We start from the raw sequence: 19,683 nt of genomic DNA on the forward strand, positions 1-19,683 counted from the left end.
TAATAACTTAGTTTAACCAATATAGTAGCTTCGTTTGTCCCACTTAGTTGCCTGAAAGACTTCGCTTGTAGTGATTAGACAGCATTATCTGCCCATCATAATCATCACCTCATGTGATAAGGTGATGATAATGGCTTCCATGTTGAGCTTTGCTGTCTATAATGTGTAAATTAACGTATAAATAATTGAATTGTTATTTTTGGATTGTGTGAAGGGGATATGCTTAGGAAAGGAGTGGATTCAAATATGACGGGTGATAGAGATGTATGGAAGAGCAGCACATACTGTGCCGACCCGCAATAAGAGATAAGGGCAAGTTGATGATGAATGAAATTGTTATTTAGGTCAACAAAAAATCGCTAAAGCCGCCAATAATCACTCTATTGCTGTTAAGATAGAGGATATAGATAAAATATGGGACTATGGGAGAGTTAACCGATGTGTTGAACAGAAATATTCTAGTATTGGTATAGTAATTGACGCTAATTGTAGAAACGCAAGAAGCATCTTATTCTATGTAAGTGGATTTAATCAACTTATTTTGAATTTCAACTAGAATAATATTGTTGAAAGTATAGTCTGTTAGTTACATCAGTTCTGGCTTGATAATTTTTTTTTCAATAAGTGAAAATGGGAAACATGAAGATGTTCATCAATGCCCATGGATATTTGCAATATTAGAGGAATTATAGTTACTTATTTCTTTATTAGTTTTAAAATGCAATCTTTTATTATATGTAAATACTTTTCAATCATATCAAAACTAAGTTGTACTGGTTATTAGTCAATTTTGTAACATGTTTGCGAGAAACTTTTCTTCGAATTGAACGAAGTGTAAAAACTTTCTCACAGGCGTCTCAAGAAATGTTTTTTAATTCTCCAAGGAAATGGCTCGTAACCATTCAAAGCACAATCGTTTGGAACGAAACGATGAAGAATACTTCAGATACTATTAAGAGAAATTTCAACGTATTCGATGAATCGATGTATGATTTATTTAATAATTTGAACATGAGTGTTGATGTTGACATGAAAATAGCAACGGCAAATGGTTGGTATATTTTTTTTATAAGATAATTTTCATGGCACATTTATACACTAAAACATAATCTAGTTTAGTTGTTATTGACTGACTTCCCAAAAGAAGGAGGTACTCACTTCGCCTGTATTTTTTTATTATAATTTTTATTTTGTTACTACAATTCGCTTTTATTTAGGTTATCCTAATTTTATTTCAATTAATTCTTTATAGATTTAGAAGTAAATTGTTACGAAGTGTTTAATTTTGGCAAGATTCAAGGTGGAAAATTAAAATTAATTAAAATCGGCAAATGGAATCCACGGAATGGTATGATTATTGTTAAAATCATTGGTTTAACTTAGAAACAATGGAAAGTGATTATTTTGTAAAACATTTTCAGATGTAAAATTTAATTTTGTAACTAAATACAAATACTATAAGAGATGGAATTTTGAAAAACTAAGGTTGCGAATGGTGATTGTTGTAAGTACAATCCAACAACAACAATAACAACGGCATTTTTTTCTGTGTATTAATACAGGTTTCAATGTTTGCTATAGATGTCGCCAGGTGTAAAAAACATTGGGCCTGAGGTTGTGGCCAGCAGACAGCCAGTGCTTGGCTTGTCAGTGGTTACCAGAACATCTTCTATGGTTCTACACGCCGTGTCAGAAATACATAACATTAGGTACTCGAATGTTTGTCTTAGGTATTTATGTATCAAATATGCGTACTCACTGAGACTGTAAATAATTGGTTAAGTCGGATGACCAAATCAAACTGCTAGGGTTATTTACTGTTATTTATTGTTACAGATATGAATATTTGGTAGTAGACAGATGGATAGGAAACTATAATCAAAAATCATCTGTTGTAAGTATTATGTATGTACTAGTCGCCCGCGACTCTATTAGCGTGAAATAAAAAAAAGCCAGGCTATGTGTTCTTTTCGACTGTGCTCTACATTTATGCTAAATGTTTGGCCGTTTATAAGGTAAACTCTAACAAACATCCACCCATCTAAACTTTCGCATTTATAATATTAGTAACTAGTTTTTCCCATGCGACTTCACCCGCTTCAAAATTATAAAAAAATCATTTTATTTTTCACATTTGTCAAATTATCAATTGCAAATGTCAAAATGACAACATAATGTCAAACCACGGCGACCTTGCTTCCTTGATGTTGACAACAACTTATGGTCTCTTTCCCAAATTAGGGTTTTTATCCATAATATTTACCCCTAAGTTTAACGGCGTAAAAATATATATCCTAAAGCGTGACGTAAGTGTAGGGCTTTTTATTAAAAAAATAATTATTCGAAAATATGCTGTGATTGCTGACATCTTAGGCAATAAAGAAGTGTGTGTTTACGCTTTATTATAATAGTATAGACAAGTAAGATTTGTACTTATCGTTAGTGTTTCTAGTCATTTATATTATTTTTAACTTTGTACAGGCTGTCACAAACTCATTGTACTTCAGGGAAGCGGATATATCACCTGTAATTCGGATGTTAAATTTTACACTTGGTTATTTAGATATACTTTATCCACCCCTGACTTCGATAGAGTAAGTAGAATAGAAGTTTTCTCTAATAGTTTGTAAATAGCGGAAAACAAATTAATATGGTTACATCGTAATTTATTGGATGAATCTGTGATTCTACGTGCAAGCGCAAGGCATCATGGGTTAATTTAACCAAGGGGCAGAACATAAATAAGTGTACGATTTGAAAATTAAAAAATAACATTCCTACTGTTTTAGAACAAGGTATTACTATAGAATTCCGACATATGGTCCTGGTAAATTTGAGAATCAGTTCCTTACGCCGTTGTCGTCTGGAGCTTGGCTATGCGTTCTAGCTGTGGGCGTGTTATGTATGCTGCTGCTAGTGACGTCATCAAAGATAGAAAATCGACCATCATCTGTACAGTTTGCAGTCTTTTCTGTAATTGCGTCCTTTTGTCAACAATGTAAGTGTTGATTTATAATACATTAAAAAAAAAACTCTAACAGCGGACTGTGTGGTTCCATGTTATGTTATACATGTAAGCCTTTCGGCGTGATCCTCTCTATATAAACTTTCGCTCTTATAATGTAAGCAAGAAAGATTTTTCTTTTTGTCTTTCTTTTTTATAACATATGATGTATAACATAACAGAGGAGCAAGCGGCCACCTGAATCCGCCAAAATGGCGAAGCGACCGCTGCCCATAGTCATCTGCAATTGCAGATGCGTCGCCTACCCTTATCCGACGGAGGAGGAGTTGCACATAAAGAGGATATTTCCTCTTCCTATGCATCTCCTCTATCGTCAAATCCACTTCCCCTTCCTATCCTCTCATAAGAAAAGGGTGGTAAAGAGAAAGGGACTTAAATTAGGCCTCCGGCACCACACTCATCAGACGTAACACGGCATTGGTTCCATTTCACGCCTGTCTTCTGTGTGGTCGTGGTATTACACCGGGCGTGCCGGCCCTGTGGTGCTAAGATGTTAAAGCGGACATTACCTCTTCAGCGCGTTAAAGACATTAATTGTATTTTACACGACGATGTGATAATTACTGATTATTATTTTATTTTCATAGTTTTCGAGGATAACAGTGAAATAACAACGAGAAGAACTACAACAGGTATAACATCTTTTAAGAACACAGAGACTAGTGAACTTTCTCAATGGGCTTAAGATATAAAATACTGAAGTTACACTAGTGTACAATTTGTATCCCTTCAATGCTTGTCAATGCTAATAATAGAGAAGTATAAAAATATTTGCATTACCACAATAACAAATTAGATACCCTTTAATTTCAGCAGGTAAGCTGATAATCCTAGTGACAGGGATATCATGTGTCCTGATCTACAACTACTACACGAGCAGTGTGGTGAGTTGGCTGCTGAGCGGTCCACCGCCTTCTATCAACTCTTTGAAGGAACTGCTAGAGAGTCCCTTGCAACTCATCTACGAAGATATTGGTTATACTCGGTCATGGCTGCAGGTAAATTATCTTGAATAGTACCATTCAGGAGTCTAATAATGCAGTACCACGATCATGCCGAAGATCTAACCCATAATGAAACATATACCAATCAAGCGTGAAGTGAATGGATTTTCCCGATTCAAATGATGAGTGTATGTCCTGGAGACAAATTTTAGTTTTCTTTTCATTTGTATCCCAGTCTAATAAAATACCGGTACGTAGGTGCAGTGAATTTAGCTAAGAATGCTTCTTCTGATCTGTCCTTTCTTCTTCTTTTAGAGTACCATTTTCTATTGTAGGCGATTATCAGAGCTATGTGTACTCGAAACTGGTCTTTAAATGTATAGTGCTTTTAACTTCTAGAAAAAATTAAACATGAACTTTTAAAGTTTGCTTTATATGTGCTTTACAGTACAAAAACAGTAAAAAGCTTTTAAAGGAAAAGTTATTGCAAGTACTGAAGCAATTTTTCATTATGATCTCAAATTGCAGATGCCGGACTATTATTACAACAAGAGGAACTCGAAAATAGAGGACGAACTAAGACAAAGGAAAGTTTTCAATAAAAAGAAAGGAGAGCCGTTATTAGTGCCTTTGGAAAAGGGGATCGAAATGGTTAAGGCAGGAGGTACAGAGTTTTATTTTATTATTTTACTAGCTTTCGCCCGCGACTCCGTCCGCGTGTAATAAAATAAAACGAAAATGAGTAGCCTATGTGTTCTTCCAGACTATCGTCTACATCTATACCAAATTTCATCGAAATCCGTTCAGCCGTTTAGGTTACAAACTCTAACAAGCATCCATCCATCAAAATTTTCACATTTATAATAATTTTCGCTTGCGACTCCGTTCGCGCGGATTAAAAGAAAAGTTAATAAGTACCCTATGGCCAAAGGCGTGCGCCCGCTTTTAGTGCAGTAGAAGACGTTCATAATTAATTGTGGTAAAAATTGATTTAATCTCATTCCCAGGTTATGCATATCACACCGAAGTGGACAGCGCAAACACTCTGATATCGCGCACATTCACTCAGAGTGAATTGTGCGAGCTCGGGTCATTACAATCTATGGAGAAGACACTTTTGTACGTTTGCTTGCAAAAGGACAGTCCTTATAAAGAGTTTTTTGTTTGGAGGTACCTGTTTTGTACTGTAAAATGCTGCGTGCAAGAACCTTTTACAATTAGAGCGGGCGTAGAACTTAGACTAAACTGTCATACAACGGTTGTGCGATTGTCAGTTGTTTCGCAGCTAATTCAACTGTTTAGTTGCACAACTAAAAATCGAATAGTGTGAGCACCTCCATATCAGCTCATAAGAATTAAAGTGAGGCAAAACAGTGAGATATTTTAGTCAAAGGTGTGCGCGTGCTTTTAATAAAATTAGCAAGGGTATTTAATTTAGTTAGATTATCAGTGTTAAAAATCATTTGCATATTTTCCTAAATTTAGTATTAAATCTAGGGGGGATATTTGAAATGAAAAATTCTAACCAACTTTGATAGGTATACAAACGGTCGGCGGGTAATGTTCTGACCAGTATTTTTATTCAATAAATAGGTCAGTTCAAACTAATCAAGAACGGAGGTGATTTTTAAAAATGCTCTAATAAGCAAATATAATTAAATTAGGTTATTAAATCACGAAGTCCGCAGTTCACTTGATTTTATTAATCATATATTATAACTAAAATTCCCATTTGTTTATTTCTTTCTGATATAAGCTTACAAAATACGAAAAGATGAAAAATTACATAAACACAATCTTATTTATTAAAAATTGGCTCGAGAAACCTTAATTTTAAATAGTAAATGGGACTTATCCAGAATATTCGAAAGAACGTTTTCTCAAGATCGTTGAAATTATTACTTGAGCAGCGCCCCTACCGGGCATAAAATGCAACAAAAATCTCGCTAAAAGATGATGTTACAAATGTTCTCATGACTGTTATGAAAAATATTTGTGATACCTTTAGGCTTAAGAGCGGGCGCAGACCTTTGACTAAAGTATGGCACGACTGTCGTGCGACTGTCAATTGTTTCGCAGCCCATTCAACTGTTTAGTTGTAACTAAAAATCTAGCATTGTGCACCTCCATATAAGATCGTAGGAATCAAAGTGCGAGAAAACAGTTGTGCGATAGTTTAGTTTCAGGTCTGCACACGCTCTTAAAAAGGTGATGTAACGAAAATGTTCTTGCCACTCTAACGCAAACATTTGTAATACATTTTGGTTAAAGAATGCATTACAAGGAAGCTTAGATACAACTATTGTAAACTAGTATTCACTCGCGACTCCGTCGACGTGGATTTAAAAAAAAAGCTAAAGTAAGTTGCCTATGTATTCTTCCAGACTATCCTCTACGTTCATACCAAATTTCATCGAAATCGGTTCAGCCATTTAGGCTACAAACTCAAACAAATATCCATCCATCCATCTAAACTTTTACATTTATAGTATTAGTATGATTGTTCCAGTTTGCTGCGTCTACGCGAGCGTGGTATATTGTCCTGTATTCAATATCGTACACGGTCACCCGACGTTTCTTGTGAGGGTAGCGTACCGCGAGCGCTGGCGTTGGGCGGCGCGGCCCCGGCCTTTATACTGCTGGCCATCGGATATGTTTCCGGTATTTCTATCATGCTTATAGAACGGTATGTTTATATGAAAATTTAATTGCGTTAATATAATAAACTAACTGTTCCCGTGCGACTTCATCCGCATAAAATTATGAAAGTTTTATTTTATTGTTTACATGTGTCAAATTACCAATTGCAAATGTTAAAATAACATGACGATGATAAACCATGACAACTTTGCTTCCTTGATGTTGGCAGCAACATATGATCTCTTTCCTACATTAGGGTTTTTATCCAAAATATTTGCCCCCTAAGTTTAACGGCGTGAAAATATATAGCCTAAAGCGTGACGTAAGTGTAGGGCGTTTTGTTAAAAAATAATTATTATGAAAAATAATATGCTGTAATTTCAGCAATTACAGCATATTATTTTTCATTTAAAGCAACAAAGATGTGTGTGTTTACGCTTTATTATTGTAGTATAGATGATTGTTTCCTTTAAATATAACTAGTTACTTGTTTCTTTTTTCAGAATTTACTATAGGTTGCAAAATCGCGGTACAAGTTTGTAAAATAGATTCAAAAGCAAATGCATCAACAAATCGATTGGAATCGAATTGAAATTAGACAAATGTACAAGAACATATTTTCCCTTTATAATCAGTATAACACATGCCAGTGGAGACGGACTTTTATTTTAAAGACAAATTAAAACACTAAGGGTCTGTCCCACCACTTGCTAAGATAGCTTAAAAGTGACGTCACCGTCTGATAGAGTACCAAAATTCGATACTACCATCACATATTTTAAATGTTGCATTGTTTGACAATTTACAAAAATTGTGGGACAGGCCCTAAAACATAGTAGTAAGACACATAATGTAGAGTTTCAACACAATTTTACAAATGTAATAGAGAATAGGGATCTAATGGATAATCACCACAACGAGAAGAAAACATAATTATATCAAATGGATTTAGTTGAGACCGAAAATTGGATGTGAAGTATAATTATTTAGCAAGCAAAACTCATTCTCTCGTGAAATTGAACCGGTGGTGTGTAACACTGTATTATAATACACAGAATATCCGCTTTCGTTATAAATAATTTCCTTTCAAAACAATTATACGTCGAAATATATTGCACAGTTCCATGTTTTATTTACCTTTGTTCAATATTTATTTATTTCATATGCAAATGATTTATCGTTTCTTTTTTTTTAACAGAAGTTAAAGAAGGGTTCTATAGGTGGACTCCTGTCCATTATCTGCAATTACGTTTGCAAATAACGTCTAACTATACTTTACTGAATAATAAGAGCGCGCGCACACTTTAACAAAACTTTTGCACAAATGTTTAATTTCGCTTTAATTCCTATAAGCTTATATGGAGGTACACATTACTCGATTTTTAGTTGTGCAACTAAACAGTTGAATTCGCTGCGAGGCAATCGACAATCGCAAAACAGTTGTGCGATAGTTTAGTCAAATGTGTGCGCTTTGTCATAAATGCTGTCAGCAATCACAAGCCTTTTTTGAATAAATCATTCTTTACAAAAAGCCTTACCCTTACGACTCGCTTAGGCTACATATTTTCAGGATATTTCCATCACGGCAAAAAGAGAGAAAAGCTATAAACCAGTAGCAATATATGAGCAAAATTGCTGTAATAATTGTTAGTCAAGGGTAAAGGCCTGCGTCGTTTAAGCATTTGACAGTTTTTTAGAGGCTGCACGGAAACACCTACTAGAATATTAGATAGTCTCTTTTACAATGTAACTAGCCCTTCCGTGCGGCTTTATTCGCATAAAAGTATTTTTACAATTGCGAAATTTTCTATTACAAATGTCAAAATTCAAATGCACAAATGACAACCATAGCAACCTTGCTTCCTTGATGTTGGCAGTTTGTAGTTTATGGTCCCTTTCCCACATGAAGGTTTTTTTTTCAATTTATTTACCTCATATTTATATTTTATTTACCAGTTTAATATGGTAGAGTGAAAATGTATTGCTTAAAGCGTGTCGTGAAGGGATTTTTATTAAAGAAAGTATTATTCAAAAATATGCTGTGCTTGCTGACTTCCTACGCCACGAAGTATTATGTGTTTACGCTTTATTATTTTAACTAGTACAGATTTAAATTGTTTATACCTAAAGCTTGTCGCATTGAAGTAACCACCTGCATTGCTGTAGCTGATAGAGGACAAATTAAGTTAGTCCGTTGTCGGACAGCTGCCAAACTATTTGATTCACAAATTCGTTTACAAACACAAAGTCCGTTGTATTAAATTTATTTTGTTAACGAAATCAATTTTCTGCTATGTTTCTTGTAAATATTTTAAATAACAATACATATTTAGGCCAGGTAATGACTGGGATGACGGATGATAGAGTTATTTGGAGGACGAAAACCCTATATAATAATATTTACGCCATATTCAGAGTAGTTTGTGCATATTTAGTATTGTTGCTTGCGGCTTCATCGACGTGGAATAAAAAAACAGTAAAATATATGGTCTATGTTACTAAGAGATAACGTTACTTTTTAATGGTGAAAGAATGTTTGTAATGACTCCAGTAGTTTTTGAGTTATTTACACACATAAATACAAAAACACAATTCTTTCCTCTCGTAATATCAGTATAGAAGTTGAGAAATCTCCACTAAGAGAATGCAAAACTAGCATTGTCTAAATGTCTGGCTAAATGTATACCAGTTAGCTGTGTCGGAAACTTGCATGAGGTAAAATCATAGAGATTCAAAAATGTAAGTGGACATAGTCGACGCTTACTTGAAATATTTTTCATATAATCTCACTAACGCTATCTCTTGTTAGTATCAAAAGTTTTGAGTCAAAACCTTATTTTAATGTAATTAATTGTATTTGAATTAATTGCCTCAAATAATATGTAAACGTTTATATTTCATTTCGTAACACTTTTTTTATTTGATTAGTTTTTTGTTGTAACAAAAGATGGAGCTTTTTATAATTTTGTAAAATGTTTTGATACATGTCAATAATGAAAATACTAAACTTGAGAACTTTTGTTCAGAGCAAGGACCGGTGAAAAAATTTTATTCACTATGCCTCGTCTGTATATTTTTTTAAATATCTTTGGGTAAAATTTACATTTGAAATATTTTTTGCAAAATATTACCAGAGTGAATCGTATTTGAATTTTGGCACAGTTCTGTGGCGGACACTCGTTGCGACAATTATCCGGCTCGACGAGCTGACTGCGCTCGGTTCTGGCAACTTGTTTTGCCCTCTGTTTGGTTCTGAACTAAAACCAACTAAAACCCGTACTCCGTCCAAGTGTTTTTTGCGTGACTGTAACATATAACAAAATTGATTTTAGCTTCTGTATTGCATTTTTCAACAGTTAAATAAAATCACACACGATGTGTGAGAAAACAGAATGTTGACTAAATCTATCTGTTTGTAATGTCAAAAGAAAACTTAAAGATTTTAGAATACAGAATCCTGTAGTGACGCAACAGGTTTTGTCGTCCACAAAACTCTATCATACGTCATCTCAGTCACTCCCTTCTTGATCATGTCACCTTTCACGCAATCCATCCATCTCTCTCCAGGTTTACCTCTACCGGAAGGTATTACCACTATCACTAGAAATATTAAACCTACAAAAACATAAAAGATTATTTTAAAGAGTAATACGTACTTGGAGCATATTGTATAAAAGGGCATGAAACGAGTGCTGTACAATAGGCGACATAGTGCAACACTCCACTCTAATGACACTGACGTCATCGACAGGTTAATGAACTTGAAATGTACAGACAGCAAAATACGACCAACTTCTTTTAATTAATGGTGTTAAAACCTTAAAACTAACTTATTTTAATTAATCAGTTTAAATGTTGAAATAAATTTTGTAAATACATTAAAAAAAGTCTAAACATATAGAGATGTATTATTTATGACAGATACAAAGTAAATATAACAAAAAGCCCGAGGTTTACTTTTTTTAGGATCTAAAATATTGGAGGTACATACTTTTTTCTTGTAAACATTAAGAAATGTAATAGCATTTTGTCTGTATGTTTAAGTCATTTTTTCTGCAAAAGCAAAATAAAATATTACAATTTATTAGGTTAATTTTTTTGCTAACTCTCCGTGCCTCAGAGTTCAATAGTGGGGCCTCGCGTCGCACGCTCATTTCGTCTCCATGTAGCTTATATGCGGCTTTCCTTACTTTTCATCGCCATTGCGTAAAATGTGGTACAAGTCACAAACTTCTGTAACTTACTACATTATTTCGACTTACATCTAATATCTGTTGATTTTTAATAGAATTTTATAACAAAAAATAGTAAAAGATGCAAAATTAATATGCCATTTTTTAACTTAACTTCTTCGCAAATTACTTTTAGTCTGAATTTTAAAATAGCCAGTAACTGTGTTTTTACTCGAAATAATCACATCATATGTTTTCTTGGTAGTTCAGAAGCACCAGGTGTCTATTATCTGTTCAAATAATATTTCCCAGTACACTTTTTTCTGCTACGGTGTACAAATCAATATACGCTATATCTTTTTACTTGTCACACAGAGTAAAGACTGCAGTATGCGAATGGTCGCTGTCAAGACTAAACCTAGGATTTGTCCTCAGTAAACCTCCTCGGGACATTCTCGAATTTTCACCGGGGAAATGGAAAATAACATTTCATAGATTTAATGAACAACAGGTCCTTTTACTATGAACAGGTAGACCAAATACTAAAGTTACTTTTTTCATTGTCTTTGTACAAATATTATTTACGAAAGTTGGAATGAATGGTTGTTTGATTTACCGCCTAAACGGCTGAACAGATATCGATTTATTGTGGCATAAATGTAAAACAGTCTAGAAGAACACATAGGCTACTTTTGTTTTGTTTTTGTAATTCCACGACGACAGAATTATGGGCGATAGCCAGATATTATTATTTAGGGAATTCCCAAATAGATTTGTCTGTATGTGTTTTATTTAAAGTACATAACCATGAGCGGTAGAAGTAGGTGAGATGCTCTCCCTATAGTGAAAAGTAAAATGTAAATTTGATACAAAAATTACTTCGAACGCCATGTTAATTTTAGCTAGTAGGACAAAACATAACTTAGATCATCGGCTGGCTTGAAATCCTTGAGGTTTCTTGTCATAAATTATTTAGTCATTCACAATAGTGGTGTGCCTGTTTTATGATGGTTTAGTCAGTGTTAGTCATAGTTTGTTATCTAGTGGTTATCTTTCAAGTGTGTATTAGTTCAGTGTATCTATTGTTTGTTGAGTACGCACTTGTCCTTGCGGGAAAGTACAAGTGTTGTATTTCATCATACAGAAAGTGCATTTTATAATCGTAATATTCCATTACTGAATAAAGTTATTTTTAGATTGTTATTGGGTTAGGATAATGTATAACAAAATAAACAAAAATCAAAACCTTATTTATTTTGAAGTTGGAACAAATAAACATGCAAACGTTTGGTAAAAAAAAATTATCCAAATATTTATTTTACTTTACCTTTGATTTGTTAAAAGCTAAAAATTAAGAATAATTAAAAAATATCTTTGCTAGTAACAGCTACTACCAATAAAATTAATATAGGAGACAATATGAATGTTACGCTTGAGTTCGGATCACAAGCTTTCTTAGAATGTTCTGGAATTGTCCATGCGGCGTTCTTGAGGTCTTCATTTCCGTTGATAATAGATTCTATAACCTTCTCTTCATTTTTACTTAATGTCGAATTCCTACTTAGCACCCAGGCCCATACTGCAAATATAATAAAAGTTAAGAACGCATCCATTAAAATTCAAATAAAGTCTTTGTTTTTGCGATGTAATTTTCAGTTGATTTTAATCAGACTTTAATGAACTAAAATTAACGGTTTTTTTTCTAGATTTTGACATTGAAGTTAAATTAAAAAAAATAAATAATTAATATATACAGAAACTTACTATTTTTCGAAAACTCATTAATATTTTTGCAACTATAAATCACGGCGTAGTCGGTATAATTCGTTGCCAATAAAATTGAATTGTAGATTATATCTGAAACAGAATTTTTATCTATACTTATTATAATAAAGCGTAAACGAACTTCTTTGTTGCATAAGATGTCAGCAATTGCAGCATATTTTTGAATAATTATTTTTTTAATAAAAAAAACCTACACTTGCGTCACGCTTTAGGCTATATATTTAAACGCCATTAAACTTAGGGGGTAAATAAAAATATTTATTGCCACATTAGGGCTTTTATCTAAAAGGAAAGGATCCAAAAGGATAAAAACCCTAATGTGGGAAAGAGAACATAAGTTGCTGCCAACATTAAGGAAACAAGATTGCTAAGGTTTGTCATGTCATATCATTTTGACATTTGCTATTGGTAATTTAAAAAATATAAACAATACAATAAAATTTTCATAATTTCATGCTAATGAAGCCGCCCGGGAACAGCTAGTTTATACATAAAGTTTGATATAAAATACTGATAAACATTTTTTTATTTACCTTCGTAATTTATGGTAAATTGTCCTTGGAAAGTACTTTTTACCACGAATGGTAAAAGAATAGTTCCATTTCTGTACTTAGTTTTTTTATCACTTATTTCCTTGTTAGATATTGTGATGTTAGAGGAATCTGGCGTTGCCTTAATGCTAGTTGTAGAACAAGCTCCACATTCTTGAGTATTTGGTATACGTTTGATTTGATACCAGTCGCCTGATAACTGAAAAGGTTTACAATTTCTGGATTTGTTTTGTCTTTTTATTCTTAGTTTAATAATGTATTTAATCAAGTTTTTATACCATAAAGAAAACTTCAACACGTTAAATTTTATCAAGAATATTAAAAGTCTAGATTTTAACTTTTCGATTATCTTACTTAAGATTAAGTACGTACCTGAGTAACATTTAAATCTCTCACAGCTAGTATGCTACCAAAGTTACATGTTCCATTGCGCGTTATTTGTCCCGACACAAAGGCAATTAAAAACAATGACACTAATAAACGCAGCATTGTAAAACTATTTTTTTTAATATTATACAAGTGTTAACAATAAGACTCTCCGTTGAGAATTAAAGAATATTTTAGATGGACTTATCTTAAATAGACTTTAAATTTGTATGTCATTAAAATTCATTGAAAATCATTAAAATGTGATTAATTCGATTGATATTTGTTCATGTTATTATTTAAGCGATTTGTTATAAAGATAGGTACACATACAGCATTGAGCAATCTATAAATCGTTGAAACAGAAAGAGAAGTAAATTAAAAAAAATAATCCTGAGATTTTTTATTGCACATTAATGGTTTACGAGTCTGTCAACGTTTATGTCTTTAACACAAAATGAAAACGTTTCAATTTAAAGCTATGTTTATCAGAGTTGTAAAGTTTATTCAATAATTTAGTTACAAATAATTCCGTTCTTTCCAACAATGAATAAAACAAGGAGTGTAAGTATTGGTGATATTCCGAAGGTGAAACTTCCATTTATATTACAAGCTTCTTTGGTGTGTTTAATTTCAATCCATGTTGCGTTTTGAAGATCTTCGTTTGTTTTTATCAAGGCGTCGACAGTTGTTTTATCAGCTTGCTCCAGAGATGTACTTCTACTATAAACCCAAGCCACAACTGGTAAAAGAAACATTATGTTAGTGTTGTCTTTAAACAGTTTTTAATGGATTCATTAAAATGTAATAATGTTTGCTTCGTGGTTTTTACCATGTTAATTTATGCCTAAACTAAGATGCCACTAAATAACCATTAAATAAAACGAATATAGTGCAATATTTAAATAAAACTTACCAGCAGATTGAGTTGCGTTGATTCCTGCACATGAGTAAAGCACCACATGCTTTGCAGGATTAACGCCCAACACGACTGTATCGAAGGTATAATCTGTAAAAATAAAAACGTTTTAAAAATGATTATAAACTGTATCTTTGACAACTGAAGGCTGCCAGCTTATAAGACAGTGGTACCAGAGGTCGGACACTAGTATTTCTTTTTATTTATACAATAGAGAAAAGATGGGACGAGAAAATAGAAGTGAATTTTATGAATAGAAAGGAAGAGATGATAAGAAAAGGAAATTACCTCTTCTTTGATTATCATTGCTTCGGTCAACTAGGTTTCAACAACCCAAGTATTGCCAGTATCTATTGGATACTCTTTTTAACATCAGGGAACTCGTCATCGCGACTGGCGTATATAATTGATAATTAATTATCACTTACTTTGATAAGCCATGTTAAACAATCCTAATGTTTCATTGACTATTAAAATAAGACCTCTGGTGTCGTGTACGTGAGTGCCATGCACCTCTCGGTGTGCAAGGGTCACGTATGACGTAGTATTGTCATTTTCAACAGCTAACGTCAAAGTAGAACATTCTCCTGTGTCCAACGGATTCTCTATGTGTTGTATTTGATGCCATTCTCCTAGTAACTGTAAACGTTTATGTTAAAGGATATTTAAAGAATTGAAATGATTACATGAAAGTGTTTAAAAAAAGTCTTGTCTGATTCACTTCTTAAATTTGATTTTCAAAGCTTAGATTTATCTTAATCTAAGTAATCTACATTTATTTAAAACGAGTAATATGAAAGAACTTCAAAAAGTTAGACAAAACTTTTATAATTTAGTTCATTAAAATTTAATTAAAAATAATTTCGATTTATTAAAATTTGATTAAAGAAAATGACATACCTCTGTGATGTTTAAAGATTTGACAGATGCAATATTTTCCCAATCACAGCTACCATCGCGGATTACAATCCCTATAGCGGATGATAGAAAACAAACTAAAAATAAACAACGCAACATGTTGATGTTTTAAACTGGTTACAGTGATACTTTTCAGAGGACTGACTGAAATATAAATAACGACTGAAGTTATCTAAAGTGTACGCTCTTAAGCGATTATAAGGCTTAGAACAGAATGACGGCATCGTCTAATCTGACAATGTTTAATGAAAATATATATGGTATGCAAATCCTTAAGCTGTTAGGATATAGTGGAGATGAAAATTAATACTTTCTTAATAACTTATATGGTCATTATTTTCATTAAGATAAAAGCTTGTCGATTGGCATTTGTCTAATTGTAGTGAATAGAAGAGAAATAAAAAAAACCTTTCACTATTATATTGTTTTCATTGAACTCTTATAAAAGTAAATATATATTGTTACTAATTATACAAGCAACTCAACTCAGCTTTACTCGAGTTTAAGAAGTCAAATAAAAACACAATATATAGTCCACTAGCGGCCCGTTTCGGCCTTGCACGAGTCCAATGTTGATAGCAAAAGGTGTTTATTTACATTACATTAGAAACCTCTAAAAATGTCAATATTTCTCTACTATATAACATGTATAGTTTTATACTTACTATACTTTATATGTGTTTAAAAACCTGCCTCTTGAGTTACTCTTTCTATTGAAATGCATTAAAATCCATCACATAGTTTTAAAGATCTGAGCAAACATTGTGAGAGACGACATTGTGATACTTTATAGCGAAACTAATTGCTAACATAAGGGTATATTATATTATAGTAAATACATTATACAAATTAATACTTTTCAGTTTATAATAAACAAACATAAAATCAAAATTATCTTTGAATTAGTCACGTGTAGACTACCCTTTAGTTATTTATATTAAAACGGTAAGTGATTGGAGTGGACTTCGTTGTAATTGATTGACCCACAAGCGTGTGTGTATAACACTATTGATTACTAGGTGGACTACTTGATGACTAATTGGTACATTCCCGTTCTGTAACTATACGGTTTGAGTAACTAGTGAATGCCATATAATAAATAATTATTCTCCGTATCGCATCTATCACACAACTGTTTACTTTCACTTTGATTCATATGAGCTTATGGAGATGCGCACACTACTCGATTTTTAGTTGTACAACTAAACAGTTGATTTGGCTGCGAAACAATCGACAATCACACAACTGTTGTGCGATAGTTTAGTCAAAGGTGTGCGCCCGCTCTAATGGTGAAGTTGGGACTGTATTTTTGCTTTAGTTGTTTTTTTAAATATTAAAAATACCTGATTGTACTATAAAAACCAGGGAAATGGCCCGGTTTTTAGGTCTCTGCCTACCCCATAGCCGATGATAAGTATGTGGGTTTTGATCTTATCTACAATTAAAATAACACACACCGTGCGGAGATACCGCGAACATTTTGAGATGACGTCACATTTAACATTAAAATTCATTACTTATGAATAAATTCTGTGTAATTTGTTATCAACACAATACAAGACTTAAGTATGTACTCGATTATCACACATTTTTGACTTTAGTCACAATTATTAATAATAAATATTTACATCATTACTAGTTAATTATTTAACAGTGGTAGAGCCCGCTTTTACATCTTCGCACTGTAGGGCCGGCTCGCCCGGTGTAATACCACGACTATACAGAAAACAGGCGTGAAGTGGAAGCAATTCCGCGTTTCGTCTGATGAGTGTGGTGCCGGAGGCCTAATTTTAGTCCCTTTCCCTTTCCACCCTTTTCTTAAGAGGAAGGGATGGGAAGGAAAAGTGGATTTGACGGTGGAGGAGACGCATAGGAAGGGAAAAAGCCCTCTTCATGTGCGTCTCCTCCTCCGTTAAGGGTAGGCAATGCATCTGCAATTGCGGATGTTTATGGGCAGCGGTCGCTTTCCCTTTCGGTGTATTCAGGTGGCCCCTAGCTCGTTTGCCACCTTATATTATATTATAAAAAAAAAGTTAGACAGACAATTCAGCGCCTTCAAAGATTTAATAGCAATTCGTTATAATTGACTTTTATTTCGTAAAATTGTTTTACTTTTGAAATGTTACGTTATTTTTACATTTAAAATCAGGAAAACGTCTTCATTTGTTTCGACGGTAATTAATAATGTTGTCTAAAAGCCTAGCTGTAATCAACGCTCTCCTGATTTTTTGCAGACTGCGGTATATTTGAGTGAAATTTATAAGGTACTTGTCTGTCGGTACTAGATTTAATTAAACGATATAAATTTCGTTCGGTAGAGGAACTTGTTAATTGCCCTCAGTGGTGATGGAGAGGCTGAATTCATACTCGCTTTTTCTGAAGTACCCAACTTTTGCAATTTATTTTTATATTCGAATTAATTATGACGCCGTTTGAATTTTATTTTTTAACTTACATATTACTAATAACACGTTTGAAATAGTGATTTTGAGAACAATTTCATCGATTTATTTCATTAAGAGTTACGACAGACAATTTTCGTAGAACTCGTAGCAATCTGTACAATGCTCTACGCTACGTTCGTAGACATGCAATATAAGATTGGTTTTATTTCCAAATCTTACTATATTGTAATAAATGCGAAAGTTTATAATGATAAATGACTCTTAGAAATGTAGTCTAAACGGCTAAACGAACATTTAAAAAGTTGGCATAGACGTTGTTTTTCTATAATTCCACGCGGACAGAACCGCTGGCGAAAGCTAACTATTATTATAAAATAACTGAAATCAAAAAATATAAGTCTAAATGATAATTCAATTTTAGTATACAATTTTTTGCGAATTTAACAAATAAAATATAATTTTTTAAACAAAACAAAGAAATGGTTATGCATCACTGCTCCAGTAAAATGAATGGTTACAGCAAGAGCGGTTGCTTCATAATCCATGGCGGACATTGTTACAGCGATCTCTCGGTATCTTTGCTAATTACAAGAAAAAAAATGCCATAAAACTATCTTTTGTCCTTAAACAAAGAGCAGGAGAAAAGAGACGTAACGTAGAATCCTTTGTTCAATTACAAATGTCTAGATTCTAAGTAGAATAATTAAATAAATAAAAAAATGAGACAACATTGTAAGACAGAGAAGGTTGTCATTATAAGGTTACTATATTAATAAACAATAAGAATCATACTAATATTATAAATGCGAAAGTTTAGATGGATGGATGTTTGTTAGAGTTTGTAGCCTAAACGGATGAACGGATTTCGATGAAACTTGGTACGGATGTAGAGGATAGTCTGGAAGAACACATAGGCTACTTACTTTTCTTTTTTTTAAATCCACGCGGACGGAGTCGCGGGCGAAAGCTAGTATGATATAAATGAAAAATAATAATGTAAATACCTTACTTAATTTAGATGGATTGATGTTCGTTTGTTTGTAACCTAAACAGTTGAACGGATCTCTATGAAACTTGGCATAGATGTAGAGCATTGTTTGGAGGAACAAGCAGGCTCATCAAGTTTTTTATTTAATTTCCCGCAGTCGGAGTCGCTGTCGAAAACTATTATTTTAAGTAAAATTAATCGCCAGGTAATTTTGTGAACATCAATAGTTAAATTGATTGTTTTTTTACTCTCAATTAAGTTATTTTTAAAATACATTGCTTAGCAAACTACGAGTACAACCTTTTAGCGAATTTTAAGTAAAGTATAAAAATTACCTTTTTTTAGATTAATAGTTACTTTTAATTAAGAAAAAAAATTTGCTTTTGTCTCGATTAGAATCACGATTTATGTGCAGTCATTTAAAAGAGAAAAAAAGATTTGATTCCATTTTTAAAAATTGCTTTTTGCATGTGTCGATGAGTGTATAAAGGCAGTTGCAGTAAACATTTTGTGTCTCTCTTTGTTTAAACATAACAGTTAAATTTTACGTTAAAGTAATGTTAACTTTAGTAACTACATTTATGGAATTACATTTTTTTATATTGTACAATTTCGTATACGTAAAAACTTCCCAGCAAAAAAATCAGAGTGCAAGAGGCACTTACTTAATTCCCTCCATTCTGTAGCGACGTCGCGCCGCACGCAGTTCAATGACCCCGTCTACTTCGTGAATTCACTGTCTCCATTCACATACTTGCTCTGTTTAGACATTTCTTGTATAAATATTGTCAAATCGTAAAAAGGTAATTTAGTTAATGTTATTGAAAATACGAAGAAGTTAATTTATTTGTTTAAAATCTAAATAAGTCAAATGAATAGGGAAAGCGCTTATGTGCTACAAAGCACGTGGTTTTAAAAATAGTTCTTAAACGAGATTGTAACTACATAGTATAAAACAGTTTTCTTATTA

The 19,683-nt window shown here is 32.9% G+C and overlaps 2 protein-coding genes across 2 annotated transcripts; one reads left to right on the top strand and one right to left on the bottom strand.

Annotated features, from left to right (window-relative positions):
• Positions 1 to 1,581: 1,581 nt before the first annotated feature.
• LOC106106908 lies at positions 1,582 to 7,263 on the top strand. The gene is made up of 10 exons (XM_013287567.1): positions 1,582 to 1,709; positions 1,837 to 1,894; positions 2,482 to 2,594; positions 2,790 to 2,998; positions 3,613 to 3,657; positions 3,839 to 4,023; positions 4,498 to 4,633; positions 4,977 to 5,139; positions 6,479 to 6,655; positions 7,113 to 7,263. The coding sequence occupies exons 1-10, from the start codon at positions 1,582 to 1,584 to the stop codon at positions 7,150 to 7,152; spliced, it is 1,254 nt and encodes a 417-aa protein (XP_013143021.1). The 3' UTR covers positions 7,153 to 7,263.
• A 6,633-nt stretch (positions 7,264 to 13,896) lies between these two features.
• LOC106107095 lies at positions 13,897 to 15,544 on the bottom strand. Its single transcript, XM_013287797.1, has 4 exons — positions 15,303 to 15,544; positions 14,831 to 15,041; positions 14,400 to 14,492; positions 13,897 to 14,225 (listed from the first exon to the last, which is right to left on the bottom strand). The coding sequence occupies exons 1-4, from the start codon at positions 15,417 to 15,419 to the stop codon at positions 13,999 to 14,001; spliced, it is 648 nt and encodes a 215-aa protein (XP_013143251.1). The 5' UTR covers positions 15,420 to 15,544; the 3' UTR covers positions 13,897 to 13,998.
• Between the last annotated feature and the right edge of the window lie 4,139 nt (positions 15,545 to 19,683).

This window comes from Papilio polytes, unplaced genomic scaffold, assembly GCF_000836215.1.
Source record: "Papilio polytes unplaced genomic scaffold, Ppol_1.0 DF822067.1, whole genome shotgun sequence".
NCBI lineage: Eukaryota > Metazoa > Arthropoda > Insecta > Lepidoptera > Papilionidae > Papilio > Papilio polytes.